The sequence below is a fragment of the Marasmius oreades genome, chromosome 10, assembly GCF_018924745.1.
Source record: "Marasmius oreades isolate 03SP1 chromosome 10, whole genome shotgun sequence".
NCBI classification, from domain to species: Eukaryota; Fungi; Basidiomycota; class Agaricomycetes; order Agaricales; family Marasmiaceae; genus Marasmius; species Marasmius oreades.
Window position 1 is genome coordinate 2,249,154 of NC_057332.1, and position 17,481 is coordinate 2,266,634.

The 17,481-nt window shown below is 46.8% G+C and overlaps 7 protein-coding genes across 7 annotated transcripts; 5 read left to right on the forward strand and 2 right to left on the reverse strand.

Annotated features, from left to right (window-relative positions):
* Window positions 1–164: 164 nt before the first annotated feature.
* E1B28_002746 (uncharacterized protein) lies at window positions 165–1,046 on the forward strand (the record flags this gene model as incomplete). Its single annotated transcript, XM_043159691.1, has 1 exon — window positions 165–1,046. The coding sequence occupies one exon, from the start codon at window positions 165–167 to the stop codon at window positions 1,044–1,046; it is 882 nt and encodes a 293-aa protein (XP_043003296.1).
* A 395-nt stretch (window positions 1,047–1,441) lies between these two features.
* On the reverse strand, window positions 1,442–3,848 carry E1B28_002747 (uncharacterized protein). Its single transcript, XM_043159692.1, has 8 exons — window positions 3,322–3,848; window positions 2,842–3,266; window positions 2,695–2,776; window positions 2,393–2,617; window positions 2,186–2,336; window positions 1,925–2,125; window positions 1,680–1,855; window positions 1,442–1,616 (listed from the first exon to the last, which is right to left on the reverse strand). Exons 2-8 carry the CDS (start codon window positions 3,063–3,065, stop codon window positions 1,524–1,526), a joined length of 1,152 nt encoding a protein of 383 aa, XP_043003297.1. The 5' UTR covers window positions 3,066–3,266; window positions 3,322–3,848; the 3' UTR covers window positions 1,442–1,523.
* Window positions 3,849–3,962: 114 nt separating this feature from the next.
* Window positions 3,963–4,984, forward strand: E1B28_002748 (uncharacterized protein). Its single transcript, XM_043159693.1, has 5 exons — window positions 3,963–4,124; window positions 4,176–4,242; window positions 4,300–4,344; window positions 4,406–4,520; window positions 4,572–4,984. Exons 1-5 carry the CDS (start codon window positions 4,022–4,024, stop codon window positions 4,782–4,784), a joined length of 543 nt encoding a protein of 180 aa, XP_043003298.1. The 5' UTR covers window positions 3,963–4,021; the 3' UTR covers window positions 4,785–4,984.
* E1B28_002749 (uncharacterized protein) lies at window positions 4,985–7,230 on the reverse strand. The gene is made up of 5 exons (XM_043159694.1): window positions 6,424–7,230; window positions 5,905–6,368; window positions 5,547–5,843; window positions 5,303–5,487; window positions 4,985–5,233 (listed from the first exon to the last, which is right to left on the reverse strand). The coding sequence occupies exons 1-4, from the start codon at window positions 7,054–7,056 to the stop codon at window positions 5,307–5,309; spliced, it is 1,575 nt and encodes a 524-aa protein (XP_043003299.1). The 5' UTR covers window positions 7,057–7,230; the 3' UTR covers window positions 4,985–5,233; window positions 5,303–5,306.
* Window positions 7,231–7,557: 327 nt separating this feature from the next.
* E1B28_002750 (uncharacterized protein) lies at window positions 7,558–10,294 on the forward strand. Its single transcript, XM_043159695.1, has 5 exons — window positions 7,558–8,260; window positions 8,321–8,422; window positions 8,476–8,553; window positions 8,609–9,481; window positions 9,533–10,294. Exons 1-5 carry the CDS (start codon window positions 7,588–7,590, stop codon window positions 10,165–10,167), a joined length of 2,361 nt encoding a protein of 786 aa, XP_043003300.1. The 5' UTR covers window positions 7,558–7,587; the 3' UTR covers window positions 10,168–10,294.
* A 2,003-nt stretch (window positions 10,295–12,297) lies between these two features.
* On the forward strand, window positions 12,298–13,411 carry E1B28_002751 (uncharacterized protein; the record flags this gene model as incomplete). Its single annotated transcript, XM_043159696.1, has 8 exons — window positions 12,298–12,472; window positions 12,527–12,661; window positions 12,720–12,770; window positions 12,836–12,932; window positions 12,986–12,993; window positions 13,055–13,181; window positions 13,243–13,329; window positions 13,396–13,411. The coding sequence occupies 8 exons, from the start codon at window positions 12,298–12,300 to the stop codon at window positions 13,409–13,411; spliced, it is 696 nt and encodes a 231-aa protein (XP_043003301.1).
* A 2,152-nt stretch (window positions 13,412–15,563) lies between these two features.
* Window positions 15,564–16,795, forward strand: E1B28_002752 (uncharacterized protein). Its single transcript, XM_043159697.1, has 3 exons — window positions 15,564–16,112; window positions 16,183–16,623; window positions 16,681–16,795. Exons 1-3 carry the CDS (start codon window positions 15,905–15,907, stop codon window positions 16,704–16,706), a joined length of 675 nt encoding a protein of 224 aa, XP_043003302.1. The 5' UTR covers window positions 15,564–15,904; the 3' UTR covers window positions 16,707–16,795.
* The last annotated feature ends 686 nt before the right edge of the window (window positions 16,796–17,481 follow it).

The window sequence follows — 17,481 nt, forward strand, 5'->3', positions numbered from 1 at the left end:
GCTAAAGCGCGTGTCAAAGCGCACATGAATGAGTGGATAAAAGGAGACACGGTTGTGCCACTCGGCCCATTCAAGTCTTTCTTCCTTTCCTCACATTCTACACCTGCAGTCATCGACCATCGTTCCTTTTCCCTTCCAAGAACGCGACATAAACTCTCCTAATCATGGTCACTACTCGTAGTCAAGCACGCAAAAGAGCCGCCATGGGACATCAGCAGTCGACTGAAGAACCTACAATGAGTTCCTCAGTCACGACCACACCCCGCCGTAGCGGCCGCAAACGAGTTAGTGGCAAGACTCCGAAAGCACAAACCAAAGGGAAGGCTTTCTCGACTGTAAAGTCACCTGCTTCGGTCAAGGGCAAGGGCAAAAAGAAGGCCGCTGGAGGCAAGAGCATGCCCCGGCACCAAGTCGTAGTCATGATCTCGACACCCGCACGATATTCCAACCGAGGGCTACCCACCACTCCTAGAGCTCCACGAAAGTCTGATGGAGGACCCGCATTCAGATCCAGCTTCCCCGACTCCCCCATCGCTGCAACCGATCCTTCGACTTCGTTGGATGCACGAGTGGAAGGCTCGGATATGGATATGATGGATAGCACGAACGATCGCTTCACGACACCTTCTCCCCAGACCCCACCTCATGTCCGGTTCGACACTCGTAACCTCGTACTCATCCCACCTCGTCACGACAGTAGCACTGGCGTGGCCGCAACGACGTCTTCGGGCGATGCCAATGCCAACGCTACCCCGTTCTCAACGAGAAGTACCCCTCGATTCCTAAGTCCTCGAGATATCGCCGCCAGTATCCCAGGGAACTGGGTCCGATCCCCAGGTCAATGCAGTCAGAGGCTTGTCGTCGTCCCTGAAGACCAAAGTCTTCGAGCACAGTATGAGCGAGAATTGCAAAGACAGTTGAGGTATAATGAGATTTTTCAAGTGCAGTATGATGCCTTAATTGGGGATAGGGAGGATTGCCATATGGTGTATCGGGAATTTTTGAGGAGTAGGGGGGAGTTGGTGGATGATGCGATGGTAATTTAGTTCTGGGAAGGGATGGGTTCGATGATGATGAACGGGGCTCGGAGTGTTCCTTTCAAATTGCCCTGTGTTGAGTCCTTATGATTTTTATGATTCTTCTTTCCTTACTATGCCTTTCCCGTGGACTGTATACTATGCTCTTTATGTTTATGCTCTCCCCTCCCTTTCCATGAAATCGTCACACTTCTTACGCTGTACATATCGACTATTGTTGTAGTATACATCCCATGTAAGTACGTTTTTACATTCTGTAGTGGTAGCACGCCGGCGTGTTTTGATACACTGTCTCGGCGTTATCAAAGTTAGTAAAAAAAGTAACTTTCTTTTCTGCCTACTGGCAAGACCGCGATGCAAGATCATTTCAAGGCAAACTTCGGTGTCAACGAGTCTTAGATTTCAGCGAGTGGGTCCATTAGCATTGAACAATATCGAGCTGACACGGCGATTACAGCCCAAGTACACAAATTTTGAGTGCCAGAACTACAACTTAGGTGCAGGAAGGGGTTGCGCCTCGGGAGCCTTCTGGTACTGACATGCCATGTTCAACAAGAAACTGGGCTGCTTTCCGTCTCCCTGTATATACGAAAAAAGCTTTCGTGAGTGCTTTTGGCTAGCGATAAGGTGCGTAAGACTTACAATCATTGAAATAGGGAAGCCAACGTCGAAGGGAACTTGACTCTCCAAGAACTGAATCTGTTCTGGAGACAGAGTAATATCAAGTGCTTCAAGGTTTTGCTTCAGGTGTTCCACTTTCCGCCCACCAATGATCGGGAAGACGTGAGTGGTCTTTTGCATCACATACGCAATTGCAACTGTCAATGAAGATGGTGGTAAGAAACGTATGCCGTCGATGAGGAGGGAGCGGGGGAAAAAGACAGTACCGGATGAAATGCTCTTCGCGCCGATCTCCTGTGCGACTTTCTCCAATGCACGACTCATCTTTGCTTCGTCCGGCGTCCTCTCCCAACTTGAAGTACCACCCCGCTTCCTGCCCTCCTCCCCGCTTTCCTTTCTCTGTTGCTCCTCAGCATCGGTCCTGAGTCTGCCTCCACCGATAACACCCCACGGGGCGAGTGCCATGCCTTCAAATTAACCATATTGAGACGAAATTTAGGAAAGATGATTATGGAGGAAGAACTAACCGAAGGATCGCGCCATGGGAATGATATCTCTTTCAAAAGATCTCTGCAGGATATTCCATTGTCCTTGATAGACAGAGAAGGGTGTCTTTCCGTGATCTCGAGCGTATTGGTTAGCCTGTGCCACTATCCACGCCGGTGTGTCCGAGATACCCTGTGTCGTCTCGAGGTCAGGCTACTGTAACAGATATACGGAGTACGGAGCCTTACCAAGTAGAGAACCTTGCCTTGAACGACTAGGTTGTGCAATCCATCCATAATTTCCTCAATTGAGGTATCATAGTCCCACCAATGTACGTAGAAAAGATCGATGTAGTCGGTGCGAAGTTTTTTCAGGCTTGCTTTGACGCTGAGATGCATATTCTTCATATTATTCCCGACATAATTGACTTTTTGAACGATCTTCGGGTCTGCTTTCTTGAAGAGAGTTGTGTACTGCAAAGACGTTTGGGGCCCACAACATGAGTCTCCATTGCAGAGGGACCGTAAGATAAAATGGGCGGTGACATTACCTTGGTAGCAATAAACAACTGGTCTCGAATTCCTCTCTTTTCTGCCCACTCGCCAATAAACTCTTCCGAGGTCTCGTCCTGGCTATATTTCACAAACAAAATTTCAGTATTAACAACCTCCATCAGGTCTTTCAGATCGAAACTTACTAGTTGCTAGCCGTGTCGATAAAGTTCCCTCCCATATCGAAATACGCGTCCATCAACTTGAAACTGGATTCTTTGTCCATCGACCCCATCCAATCCTCCCACTTGTCGCCGATGCTCATCGCACCAAGGCATAATGGAGAGACGCGAACCCCAGCTCGAGATGACAGAACACGATAGATACCGAGCTTGGTAGCTGGTTTAGGAGCAGGACCGAAGGCCGACATTTTGTTCAAGAGATTCTGAAGGGCTGGTTTGGTTTGAAAGGAAAAGTTTGAGATGGAGTAGACAGATGTTGTGAGGTTTTTATACTAGCTGAGATTTGCTGGGCTTTTTAGTAATGATTAATAACCTGTAACCCTCGATGTCATTGGTGTGAATTGTTGAACGTTAAATACGAGGGACTGTCTGAGAACAAGTCTCTCAGGCTCGGAAGTCAGCCGTTGGGGAAAAGTCGGTTTCACGAGAGGCAAAGGGACTTACTTTTCGGAAGATAGCCGTTGACCTATTTGTGATTATGTTCTGATGAACGAACATTTATTTTACTGGTTGCCGCAATCTAAAAGATGATTGTTGCGGATATTGACGTTGCCGTTCGTTTGCCACTCGTTCTCGTGCACGGCGAGAGTCGTGGGAAACTTTGTGGCAACAAAGCGTGTTCTAGGTACTCAAGGTGCGAACTTGAAAGTGAAATTCCAGGGAGGAGTAGTACTAGTCTGGGAAGAACCTCCCGTTGGTCACCAGTGTGCATTCGGGGTTGCGTTTTCCCTCGACGAGTATTTCAGAGACATCCAGCAGCCATATCTCTGTCCATCTCGTATTCGATGACCTTCCCGTTTTCGCTCCAGACGGTTTAATTCGAGGAGAAGTTGGCATCCAAAGACACCGTCGGCAAGTAGTATATTTTATCCGCTAATGAACGGAGACAATTCTGGGCACCTCCACATGAAAAGCACGACAAGCGAAGTCAGAGGTTATGATAGTAAATGTCGATGGCCTGAAGGGTCTTCTTGTGCACGATGTCTGAGATTTCCTGTGTCGTCTCCGTGGGAGTGTTCGCCACGCGCTATTTCGGCATTCGCCGATTGGCGGAGGGATTCGGTCACGTCAGTTTCTCGGCATCACGAGGCCTCGTTTTTCTCTCCCCTCGACGTCGAACCAACCCCTTGCTCACTCCTACGCCATGTTCTTCGCTCCCGCCTTTGTTACCCTCTCTACCCTCACCACCCTCGCTTTTGCCGCCACTGGGCCCCCAATCACCGTACCTGCAAAGGATCAGTGGTGGGGTAAGTTATAGTCGTTGGTATCCTTTTTTTTTCGCTGACGGTTCTTTCTAGTTGCACAGTCCAGTAACGTCCTTACATGGGATTGCCACAACTCTCAGGCGACACAGTTTGGGGTTTAGTACGTCTTCAGGAGTGTCGCTCTTAATTGTTGTCTAACGAAATTTATGGTGAATAGCGTAACGAACAAGGACCCGAAGGTTTTCTCAGGAGCACTGGGAATGTGCGTCCAATGTTATTCTTGTCTTCTAGCTCGGCCCTGAATAAATCTCCTACCTTGACAGTATTGCGATACTTCAGAACGACGTTTGTTCAAAGGAGATCACTCTACAACAGGTCAACCTGAATGCTGGAACTGGTTACACAATTTTGTTCACCGACCCCGTGAACCAGACTAACGTACGTTCTGTTGATCCTTACTCTACGAACTCTCTAACGTACATGAATCAGATTTTATCCCAGTCTGATGAGTTCGAAATCAAGCCTCTTGGTTCACCATACCCTACCCCTCCCGGCTCTAGCACTGGTAGTGGTACTGGTACTGGCACCGGCACCTCTGCTAACTCTCAAAGCACCGGTAAAAACGGCGCCTCCTCCTACAAAAGTTCACTTGGTTACAGCTTCGCCGCCGTTGGTGCCTTGGTTGGTTTGATTGCTGCATGAGATGGGTGTTGGTCTTTTTTTTGGGATCCCCGGGAACCTTTTACGTATGTCTAGGCTGTGATCAATTCTGACCACTTTTTTATATCTTTTGCTTTTGGACCTTTCCTCCTTTCTTTCTCTTATATGTTGACATCAACTATTCCGTGTTTATGTAGGAACCCATGTGGGCACCTATTTCCGCTCCTTTAATCATACACTCTTTTGCATATAAGATTGCTCTGATTGCGTGAAGGAAAGTTCAGGTTCGTAAGTAAGTTAAGGCTGCCTATCTGTGGGCGATGGCCAACATGTAGAACGGTACAGGTCTAAACCGGGACAACGACTTGCTAAAGGAGTTCCAATTTCCAAAAGGTCTGAAGTTTCGGAAGTGACCAGGATATAATGACAACGATTGCGAAGTGTCAAAGCTAACGAAATTCAACAGAACTGGTATGCGGACGGCGGTTTGACTAAGACATATACGATGATGGAGATCAGCGAGCAGGTTCAAGTTGTTACTGAAAAAGCGGAAACCTCACCGGATCACAACCAGTCGAAGTCTTGGCAGCGAGAGCCAGGGCAATCATCATCCCCAATTGAAGCATAACCCAAATCAACAAGGCGCAGCTTCCCATCCTGCGTACGCGCTATATTTTCGAATGCGAGGTCATGGTGGTGTACGCCCAACTCGTGTAGCGCCATGATGCAAATCTTTAACTCGTCCCTGTTTTGTATCATGAGAGCGATTGAGGGAACACACGAGTGGAATTGGAGAAAACTTACCACTCCTGGTCATTGAGCAACTCCCCTTCCCCTCCAAAACCCAACCTATCCCCTATATACTCCATCAAAATACATCTCGTCCGTCTCCAAGTGTTATAAAACGCCCCATAGAACTTTGGAACATGAGGAAATTTCGATCGGTCAAAGATGTTGTATGCGGAAAGTTCACGTGTGAACTTTTCCTCATTGCGAAACTCTTTCAGTACGAGTCGGGTTTCGTAGTTGATACTGATTGCAGTGAATTTCCTTATTTTTGGACGCGGGAATTGAAGTTGAAGTTGTGGGAGTCGAAAGACACTAATTGAAATTGCTGTAAAAGCCTTTTGACAGACTCGGAAACACAACATAGCGAACTTACCTGGGGCTGAAGTTTCTGAATTCTCCCCGAAATTCGGTTGCTGTGAAGGCGGAGACGTACTTGAGGATTCCTGGTGTTGTCCACATCAAATACATGGAGATATTCATGTTAGCCGACTGTAATAAAGAGGAAACCAACTCAGCTCCCCGTAATAAAGGTTCTGTGCAAGCTGGCATTGAGGTTGAGTTATTCTGTGGGATAATCGAGAAATTGGCTAGTTGGGATCCAGGAGCAAGGATGGTAGGCGCTATTTTCATCATCGCAGAGAGCACGAATCGATGGAGGTGGCAGAGGAAGGGCAAATAAGTTCCAGGAACCTGGCGTGATTCTAGGGAATCACGTTCAGACAGGTTTTGGGATATGAGCATAACATCGTTCGGGATTGCGTAGCCGATACGAGTGAATCCATAGATAGATGTGGAAAAGCAGAGGCCGGTATCAGAGCTCCTCGCTTGACCAGTCATCTGGGAAAGCGTAGTTAGTCAGTGGAAGAATGTCCAAAAGTCGTCACCACCATACCTGTGCTAACAACTGAAGTGCATCATTCTTCCAACTGTATGGAGTTTTGCTATCGTATTGCGATGATACGTTCACTTGAGACTCTATGAGGGACTGTATGTAGCTGTCATGTGTGAATGATTCTGAGTCGGAGGAAAAGCGATAATTGACTATACTGGTGCCTTTCGTAGCTATGGTGGCAGCCCGCTTCGTGGGATGGTCCTTCGTTCCGAACGTAATAGTGATGTCGGGCATGCTCCCCTTGTTAGCGTATTGCCAATGAACCGAAAATCTCCTCAGAAGCTGTAGTGCCTCCTTCGCTTCGTCAGAATCATTCTCCAACCCCCATTCTCCTAGAATCTGGAGCTGCAAAATCCTCAACATTGTTGAAACGATACTCAAAGCCACTTGTAGCACCCATGCTTCGGTCCCGTGATCAGTTTCGCGGGGGGAAGGTCGATCATCCCGTCTCCGACAAACAGGAGGCGATGCCAGAAATTGTAGTCTTTTCGTTCTAAATACCGATCGCAGCGTTCTAACCACCTGCGGACACCGGCTAGGTCTAGATCCTTCTCCAGTATTAAATCGTACCCGACGAGAGAATCGGAAATGGGCAGTTCGAAAACAGTAGTTTCTTGATCTAAAATGATCCATTTCGTGTCGTTGCTTCTCGATGTCGATGGTTTGGATGGAAGGGTCGGGAAGTCTGGAACAGCATCAGATAGTGCAAAAGAAAACCATCGAAAGGCACTGCGAAGATTTTCTCTGTGGGCCATTGTGGCACAGCGGGGGGATTGCAGTTGTCAGCTTGGACGCGAACAAAAAGCGGGACTTTGGTTGCCAAAATTGGGTGATTCGACTTCCAAAATAGTGCCGTGGCCCGAAATAATTGCTTTATTTAGGCTGTTCCTTGTCACAGATCATGTGGCACGTGGCCGGTGTACAGTGAACTCTCAACTTGTGGTTAGGGGGGAAAACAATTTGTATGTCAACTGAAGGATAGCTAGGAAAAGTGCACGAAGTGGCGACAAGGAAATTTCTGGGTCGGTATACTTACATATTCCTTCGGAAAATCACCTGCCCCTTCAGTAACAGCGGCGGTCACGTGGCTTGGTTCCAGGTTGATATAATTATATCACACCGACGCGCTCTTTTCTCGCCACTATCATCCATCTCCCAACGGCCATGGCAGACGCACAGGGTTCTTCCACAAAAGCCCCAATAACACCTCCCTCAAAAACTAAACCGATCCCTCCCAAACATACTCCGCACAGCCTCACAGCAGCGAGTCACCAAAGGGATGACCACTATGGAGGTAGGACCGGTACTGAGCAGCCTCCCACCGTTGCGGTAGAAACCGTAAAGCAGCATCTGGTGGAAGATTGTAATAGCGCACAGTTGGTTTCATTTGAGGTCTTCGCCACCCAGATTCTTGGTCTACCGAACGATTGGAAGGTTAAGTGGTCCAAGCAGCTTCGTTCCGCTCTCGAGTTAGCCGAATGGGAGGATTACAAAACCGCTTGGTATAAAGAAACTCACGAAGAGGGTCTCTACGCTCCCTTTTCAAAATTGTGTAATAAGGTTTTCGCCACAATTACCGGAGGACAGAATCACAAGAATTCGCTGGTGATGTACAACCATAGCACCGGTTTCCAGACAACTGGTTACACTCGACGCTCACCAGATACTGCTGTCACACTCTGGGGATGGGCGCAGAAGGCCGGGGGCAAGATCGACGGTAACAATGTTTTCGTTGGATTTGATAAACAGAAAGGGTTCAAGAAAATCTCGTGGGCGCAGATGCGGATGTTCGTGGAGATCAAGAATACACCAATCGGCAAAACACTTGGCACGGAGTGTGGGTAGTCTTCTCGATTTCTATTATCCTTCCCTGATCATGACCATTTGAATGATGCAGTCGTTTCCCCATACTTCGTAAAGAAGCCTTCGAAAGCTGAGAGCTCCCAGGCTAGTAGTTCCGGTGTTGCTACTTCATCTGGTTCGAAGAAGCGTGCTCGCGGTCAGTGCGTGTCAATTTTCGTGTCAATCCAACACTAGACGTTACTTCAACAGATCCAACAGCGGTTGGTCAGACTTCTGGCCAGGGGACACAGAAGCGACAGAAGAGTTCTAAACCCACCTCTGCTCCCGGTGAGTACAGATACCTCTTACTCCACAAAAAGGCCCCGTTGAAACGTTGTTACAGTTGTCTCACGGACGATTCCGAACAGCGAAGAGCGAATAGTAGGCTCACTATCGAAAGATAACGACAGCCCCGAACATGTCAGGTTGCAATGTGCTGGTTACGCTCTCGAGTTGTTAACGAGTGGTCGTATTCGATCTCATTCGTTCGGAATGCTTGTCGATGGCCCCAACGTCCAGCTTCAGTACTACGATCACTCCCTGATTGTCAAGACACATGGGATCTACTTATTCGACGAGAAGGAGCGACAGCTGTTTATCGCTGCACTTTACTGCTTTACTCAGTTTAATCCAGCGCAATGGGGTGTCATGTTGCATGGTGACGAGGAAAATCCAGAGATGGACGCTGAAGATGAAGATGAAGAAGCCAACAAAAAAACCGGCAAGGCATCCAGAATTGATCCATTCGCTAGGATACAATTGTTACTTGAAAAGGACGACATGAAGAAGCGTATTCGACTCCATCGCCTGCTATTCCGCAGTCATGGAGTTATTGGGCGTGGCACGGTTGTAGTGGAGGCTGAATGCATATGTGGAAACGGGGGATGTGAATGTGATTGGAAGGGGCCCTTGATAGTGAAGATCAGCTTTCCGGCCACGAGCAGAGTTACGGAGGACGAACTGGTCAAGGATGCTCTCAGACTCGCCACAGGAAAAGATGGAGAGTGGGTTCAAAAGCATCTTCCACGTATCTTGTGGTCTCACACCATGCCTTTCGGCGAGAACACTCCACAAGCACGGCTAGCGAAACTGTCCGCCATTAATGAGAAATACGAGGAACGACATGCTTGCGTCACTGTGCAGCAAAAGCTTCAGCCTATCCACGAGTTGAAGACGCCCGAAGAATTTGCTCAGGTCTTCTACGATATTCTCCAATGTACGTACCTCTGTATCGCCTTCCTCCTTCCGGAGCTGATACTGGCTTTAGGTCATCGTTGGTTGTATAAGATTGCTGAAATCTTGCACCGGGACATCAGTTTAGGTAACATGATGTTTTGGCGAGATGCAGTGACGAGCGAGGTTTACGGTGTTCTCAATGATTTTGATTTGTCCTCGAGGGTTGAGGAGAATCGCAAGGCTTCCTCAAAACAGCGCACTGGTACGAAACCATATATGGCGTTCGAACTCTTCGACAAGAACTGGACTGGAGGACACCTATACCGCCATGATTTGGAATCCATTTTTTATGTATTGTTATGTCTTTGTGTGCAGTACACCAGCCCCGGACAGCAGGTGAAACACAAGCTTCCGTATGGTTCATGGTTCACCGGAACTTATGAACAAGTACGGCTCACAAAAAGGGAGTTGCTTACCGAACCCGGATTCCAGTCGGAAGTTACGGACTTTTTTCGACATTTCGACTCTTGGCTGACTCGGATGCATGGCCAGCTTTTTGACGCATATTATGCCTACTATGGGTTCAGACGATCTGAGCAGACCAATGCGGGTCTAACGTTTGATCACCAGACACTTGGTGGCCACTTCACCTATGCAATCATTAAGGGGATTATGAAGACCTTCAATGGAGTTGAGTTGAAGGAGCGAACCGAATCACTCGATTGACTTCATTTGGATCGAAGATTATTCGGAGTGATATGCGGGGGTTACAGGTCAAAATTCAGTAATTAGGAGCATGTATCTAAAGGGTTATGAGTGTGTATCACCACATGCTAGTTCGACTTTTACAGATTCATAAGGACAGAAAACCGCTTGATGGAGACTTGGGTCCGGATAAAGTCTGCGAAAACTCCGGGCGGACCGTTGATCCAGCTTACATCAAAAACGCTCGCAGACTCGCTCGACCAAAGCTTCACTTATACTCACTGTTGGTCGCAATTTGACGTAGAGAAAGGTAGATATGCCCATGCAACCGTGATGTCAAATTATCCGCCACTAATATGCTCGGGTTTCCAGATCCATCTCGTCCATCGCAATACAGCCGTTTTCGGAGCCCTGGCACCACGAAACCGGGGTGATTCTGTTCAACTCCTGATATGGATGACAAAGTAACATTAGTCTGGGAGAAATAATCAGTACACAACCATGTATTTACCATTAAATCCCAACCTGAGTTTGAGTGGGCACTTATCAACAGCCTGTGCATAGATGGGCAAGATGCAATCAGTTTCTGATGAGTGTCTGAACTCAAAGCCTCAGTCTGATGATATCTGACAGTGTATGGTCAACATCAGCCCAGATTATGGCCAGATAGGGTCAGAATACCGTTACAGAGTCATGTCAATTCAGATTTTATGGCTATTTGTCATAGTCAGCCCACATTTGGCCCATACGCTGTCCAAATTTTTCGAGATAGTCAGCTTAGTGTCAGCACAGCCCAGGTTGTTGATAGTGAAACTGGCATAAATCAGTCGCAATATTTGGTAAACTTAGACTTGGACCTACCTATTATGTAACCAAAGAAAAATAAAATGCAAAGTTGATATATTATCTAACAAGATTCAATTTTCAACTTGCGTTGAACTTTCGGCGTGTTCAGGGTTCCATCCTGCGCAGGGTAACTGCAGGTACGCCGAGTTCCCCATATTGATTTTGCTCCACCAATGCCCTACAGACGGAGTGGGTATTTGTGGATCCCACGTGGGTCCTCTCCACAGAAGTGCATCATGCCAACAAATATGACCAAAGAACGCGCAACATATAAGTATGCCCGCCGCACGCATCCTGCCCACACCTCTCTCCCTCTTATGTGAGTAGAACTTGACTCTTTTTTTTCTTGACTTACTCACACTCGATGCAGAACGAAGACAATAGCGACACTCTGTGTGGTCAAGATTGGGTCAAGTAGTGATAATGAGTCGCCGTAGTTGCGTGCCGGGTCCGTTCATAGTTCATATTTCTTGATTGTTTGTTATTCCTTATGTGTGTATATTTGTACTGTTCTTGATATAATATAATATAATATCTTCTATTGGAATCAGACTGCACGAGTGAGAACTGAAATGATTATATCAAATATTATATTAATTTCTAAATATGGTAGCCCAAGCCAACCCAGACTGGCGAGTATCTGATGATAATACGACATCTTGTCATCTCAGCCCATCTGGCGATGGCTGGTCCGACATCATCACACTTCACTCCGCTGCTCAGTTTGGTCAACCTGACCATTCACTCTCAGAATGAAAGGTTATATTAGATTTGAACTTGAATTTCAGGTCCATACCAGGTAACGTCAATTTGAGAGGCACTAACGATGGCTGACGGTATTGATCAGTATATGGACATTTTGGTCCCGATTTCGTGGTGCGCCCCGCCTTGGTCGAACTTGGCGTAGTTTCTATGTGTTCGTGATGCTCACAATGCTGCTTGTGGTTATAGCCAAACTCGTTGCCCGAACTACAAATGTAGGCAGTACTCGGTGAGTAGGAACTAGATTTGATTCATCCGTATAACTTATAAGTAAAAGCGGTGCATCCGTAGTCTGTAGAATTATGGCCGTCAATGCTTCAACACCCACCAGTGCCCACTCCAACTGTCATTTGGAAACGAATGCTCGTGTTTTCCCTAGTGATTTGGTATCCGCATGTTTCACCACGTACTAGGCTGTCAGGTTGCTCTGGCAAGTGACAGATGGTATCAAGATTCAAAAAAAACTCGCCGGTGCAGTGAAATGCCTCGAACGGTATAAAGGCAAGGGTTTTGACAAGACATCGACATCTCTCAACTACAGTCATGAAATCTTTACATCTTTTACTATCTCTACTACCCCTCACCTTGGCCGCCACTATCGAGAAACGGGCCAACCCGCAGGGCATCGATGTTTCTCACTTCCAACCGAATGTCGACTGGGCGAAGGTCAAAGCGAACGGGATTTCATTCGCTTTTATGAAAGCGACCGACGGAACCTGTACGTTTACCTCCGCAAACGATGGCCGGGCAATTTTGCTGACTGGTAATCTAGCGTTCAAGGACCCCTCGTTTTCATCTCATTTCACTGATGCCACGAATGCTGGCCTTATTCGTGGAGCGTATCACTTTGCCCGTCCAGACGCAAGCTCAGGAGCTGCGCAAGCTAATTTCTTTTTGTCTAATGGGGGTAAGCAGTTTCCTTAACTCAGAGTTCAATTCAGCGCAAATAACTAAGTCGTTCATAGGTGGATGGTCGGCTGATGGAATCACTTTCCCTGGTGTATTGGACATTGAGTGTATGATCCATTTCATGCTGTGAGGAACGAACTGATGTCTAACGACACGTGCAAAATCGGAACAGTTAATCCAAATGGCGCCAATTGTTACGGTCTGAGTCCCGCTGCCATGGTCAGCTGGGTCAAGGATTTTTCAGATACGTACCACGCAAAGACCACTAGGTGAAGCGACACCTTGCTACTTTCTAATTCCTGATACTGATGCGTTATCCTAGGTTCCCGAGTGAGTGGACCGTCTACCCCATATTTGTGACGTTAGAATTTACCCGTCTGCTACCACGCAGTCATCTACACAAACACGAACTGGTGGAAAGAATGCACCGGTAACAGCGCAGCGTTCGCTTCCAATCCACTTTGGATTGCTCGCTTCACCACTGCCGCTACTCCTGGTGAATTACCGGCGGGTTGGCCGTGAGTTCCTTTCGGTTCTATTTGAATGGTTGAGCCAAGATTGAGATCAAATATTTATTAGAACGTTCACTTTCTGGCAATTTGCGGATCATGGTTCCAATCCTGGCGATGCAGACAATTTTAACGGTGATCTTGCAGCGCTCAAAAAGTAAGCAAATCCACTAGTTTTCAGAGACCCGATTGATTACATTGGAAACTTAATTCTGGATTGCAGAATCGCTACTGGATAGTTGCTTCTCAGGTCGATATATTATATATATGATATATCTGAGTCAATCTTTTCAAAGTGGAAGTGGGGGAGTAATTTACACGTTGCTTATTCTTTAATGACGATATAGATCCTTTCCTTTGTTTGAATATTAATTAGTATATAATTTGCTTCACCTAAGGGGTACTTGGAACGGTTACAGGTCTAGGTGAGGACGAGGGGTTGAGTCTGATATTGTGAAATAGCCGAGCTCAGCGCTCCCCTCTGGACACGCCTGCTAAAAGCCTTCCGCTTGCAGCTCATGTTCTCAAACCTGCAGAGTACCCTGAAGTTTTCAGAAGTGACCAGGATACAATGACAACGATCGCGCGCGAGCGGTCTGAACTATTGAACCTTGCTGAATTTTGACGGACTCTGGCGCGAGTATTCATAGAGAACAGTGTCCAGGCAGTTCGGAGCAGACTTGGTAGGAAGTGGTTAAGCAGTCTGGACGACAAGAACAGCCTGTAGTTATCCGTATCTTCGTTCCAGAGTTCGTGAGCCCAGTTTTGCAATTGATTTTGTTCGCAAATGTAAGGTTATCTGCAATAATTTCTGAGAGAAATGGAAGACAGAAATTGAACAAAGGTAGCTAAATATCCAATACCGAAAATGCTCATCCGGATATTCCGACAAACTTTCCGCCCTCCCTGAGACTTGTGGTCCAACCTGTGTCGCGTTGAAGCCTGTTGAAGCTCATTGGAGATTGTGAAGGTCGAAAAAAGGGGAGTATTCTAAGGAGTAGACCGTGACCTGCTTGTGACGGAGGATTGATCAGGATAAGATAGTCAGATGCGCGATAAGATTCCAAGTCCGTCGTTTGCGCTCATGCATCTCTCCGCCTTCTCCGCCTTTTTCTCGTTCTCGTCAAAAATTTTCAACAGTCTTTCAGCTAGTCTGTCATCAGCTGCAGCAGCTATAGAATCGTGACTTCTTTTACTGTCATCGACCCTGAAGTCGGAAAAACGGGGAAGTCGGAAAAGTGTGATATAGTGAGTGTTAGACTAGATTTTTGAGCAAATATACTATCAAAAAAGAAGGAGCGGGGTCTTATATGCATGCCTGACAATTTTCATAACGGGGGATGGGTTCCTCACTGAGTTGTGGCAGTAGCACAATGAGGGGTCAGTTTTCCGACCAAAAATCGAAGCGTGAGAATATTTCCTAATCAGGAGATCGGCCACTGCAGCACAAGTACTCATCAACCTCTCGCCGTTCTTGGTATGTTATGACCGCAACATACTTCTCCATCTCACAGACACCCAGGACTACACCCATAACTATCTTACAAGTCTCTGGAGTCAGGTTTATATAATACACTCAGTTTTTTTTCTATCATTCTGACTCTAGATTGCAGTGACTACTTCAAGTTCAGCTGGACATGCCATGGGCAGGGCTCTCAGCACAGTTATATATACCTATCAGGCTACCAGAATCTATTATCCTTGGATTTTTATGATTTTTTTTGAGTCTACACAGCCCATACCTGCAAATATCCCAGATTTTTGTGTTTTACACCCAAAAATTGTTTCTAGAGGGGAGGAAACATTCCTGTCAGATGTCAGATGATCTTCATTTGCTCCCCTTAGGACCCAACAATGAATTGTAATAAATTTTGGTGCCACCAGTGCACTCTGACTGTACTTAAATGAGGAAAAACTACCAAATTAAGGTCATCCTCCCACAAGGATAGCCTCTATCAATGCATCTTGCAACAAGAGCATTTAAAATGAATTTATAGGTCCCAGGTGCTCAAACAAAACTCTTATATATGAGATATTGACGATTCTTGGACGATTCATCAATGTGTATGATTGTGTCACATGTAATCACGTTGCCGGCCCGCGATTTCCGACTTCGCCGTGGGGCCACGTTTTCGACACCCCCTCATTAAAAAATTCATATCTCAACAGCATTACACCCTACCCACACGAAAATTGGCAGGCATATACCTCAAAAGGTATTCTATGCAACTGCACTTTATTTACAGGTTCTGGTATGTATTTTCTTAATTATATAAATATTTCTCCTTAGATTGCCGACTTCGGGGGCAATGACAGTACACATTCACTCCTCCGGGAGCATTCTACGGCTTTTAATCACTCGAAATTCTAACTTCAAGAGACTGAGCAAGGGGCAAAACTTGTGGAGACGTCACGATGGCAATGTTCTAAGGCAGTCGAGAATCGGAAGCAGGTTTAAGCCTCGGATTAGACAAGGTCCTTGACCATCCAATGAGTTATTGCGGTAGTAGCCCATGACCTTTATTCCAACTCAGACTACTACATCTTATCAAGTTCCAACAGCTTCAAATAGCACTCATCCACGACCAGGGAAAGCTTACAGAAAGCTGTTTCTGGTGGAGACGATGACGTTTCCTCGCACTTGACGTCAGTCTGGACGTCTTGACCTTCGTCACCAAGTCCCTTTCGCGAGCCTAACTTACCCCAGTTTCATTCTTTCCTCTCATCTCAACATGACCTCCAAACCCATACCAGTCACCAACGAGGCCCTCGGCGAGCCCTTGAGCTCAAAAAGCACCATCCTCGAAACCGGAGCAGCTGTGACCCAGGATTTCCGACCAGTCAAAAGTATCTGCGCCCATCTCAACGCATTCCATGTGTACGCAAACGATACTAGTCGCCACGTCGAAGCGAATCATTACTGCGCACATCTGAATGAAGGTGAGTTCCCCCATGACTTGGTCTAAAGGGCCGTACTCGTTTTCTAACTCCACAACCGACGCTCTATTAGACATCCGCCAATGTATCCTCTACGACTCACCGGATCCCAACGCACGACTTATTGGTATCGAATACATGATCACACCCAAGTTGTACGCAACGCTACCGGAAGGCGAACGGAAATACTGGCACTCTCATGTTTTCGAGGTCAAATCAGGAATGTTGATTATGCCTCAGCCATCAAAACTAGTTCCTACTGGTGTTTGGGAATCTGCCGAGACGAAGGAAATGAAGGATGTGATTGAGTTGTACGGGAAAGTGTTTCATTTGTGGCAGACAGATCGTGGGGATAAGCTTCCACTGGGGGAACCTCAGCTTATGACGAGTTTTACGAAAGAGACGCAGTTTGATTTTGAGAAGAGCGTGATGGAAAGGGATGCGAGGTTTGGGACTGATTATTTGAGAAAGAGGGAGATTAGGAAGGGTATTAAGGAGCCGGAGATACATCCTGGTGAGTCAATTTGCTCGCGTGTTGAGTCGTTGAGTCTTAATCACACTACCCGAATAGATGCGGATTCTGCTTGGAAGAAATGATTGCACGTCCTGTATGAAGTATGTATATCGATAATCTTCACTGCTCGGACCCCCCGAGATGATATCGTCATCATCATCCTATTACCGCCCCAAACCGCTTGTACAAAATCCGGTAATTGAGTCGGAAGTTGGCACGCTCATCCCAAGTCTTTTCTCCACTGATCACCTCTGATTCATGGTAGTGACTTGCTTCTCTTCATATTCTGTTATTTACAGATACATGGAAGGGACTCTGAAGAGGTTATTGATTCCCGCTCTATCTGAAACGTTCATTAAAAGCTGGCAGCGTTCGAGGCATGCTTACCACCGGACGTTCGAACTTAGAACTGGATCATGGCAATGGGGGTATCACATCAGGCAGACCGAGGTTTAGGACCGTTTTCGCGTGCTTAAACTGTTGGGGACGGCTCGCGCCATCATACAACCGATCGATGTCGATCGTACAGCCTACCCCGAGATTTTTTTGGGAAAAGAAGGGTGACCGAACCGAATTTTCATTTTCCGTTGTTTTCTTCAAAAGTCGAAGTCCAAGCAGTTAGTTGCGGCTGCGGCCAGGGGACCCATCGTAGCAGGAGTCGGAGCTATTCAAGAGGTAGTGGATACTACTTCGACTTTCTCGGGCTCATCTCGCAGTAACAGGTCATGACAGAACGAGTCCATGCATACAAGACAGATAGATAGATCATAGATAAATACACAACACGGTCCCAAACGCAAAAGAGAAAAAGTAATCAGAAGTGATCACAGTGTGGTTATACATAAGAAAGCATTTCCG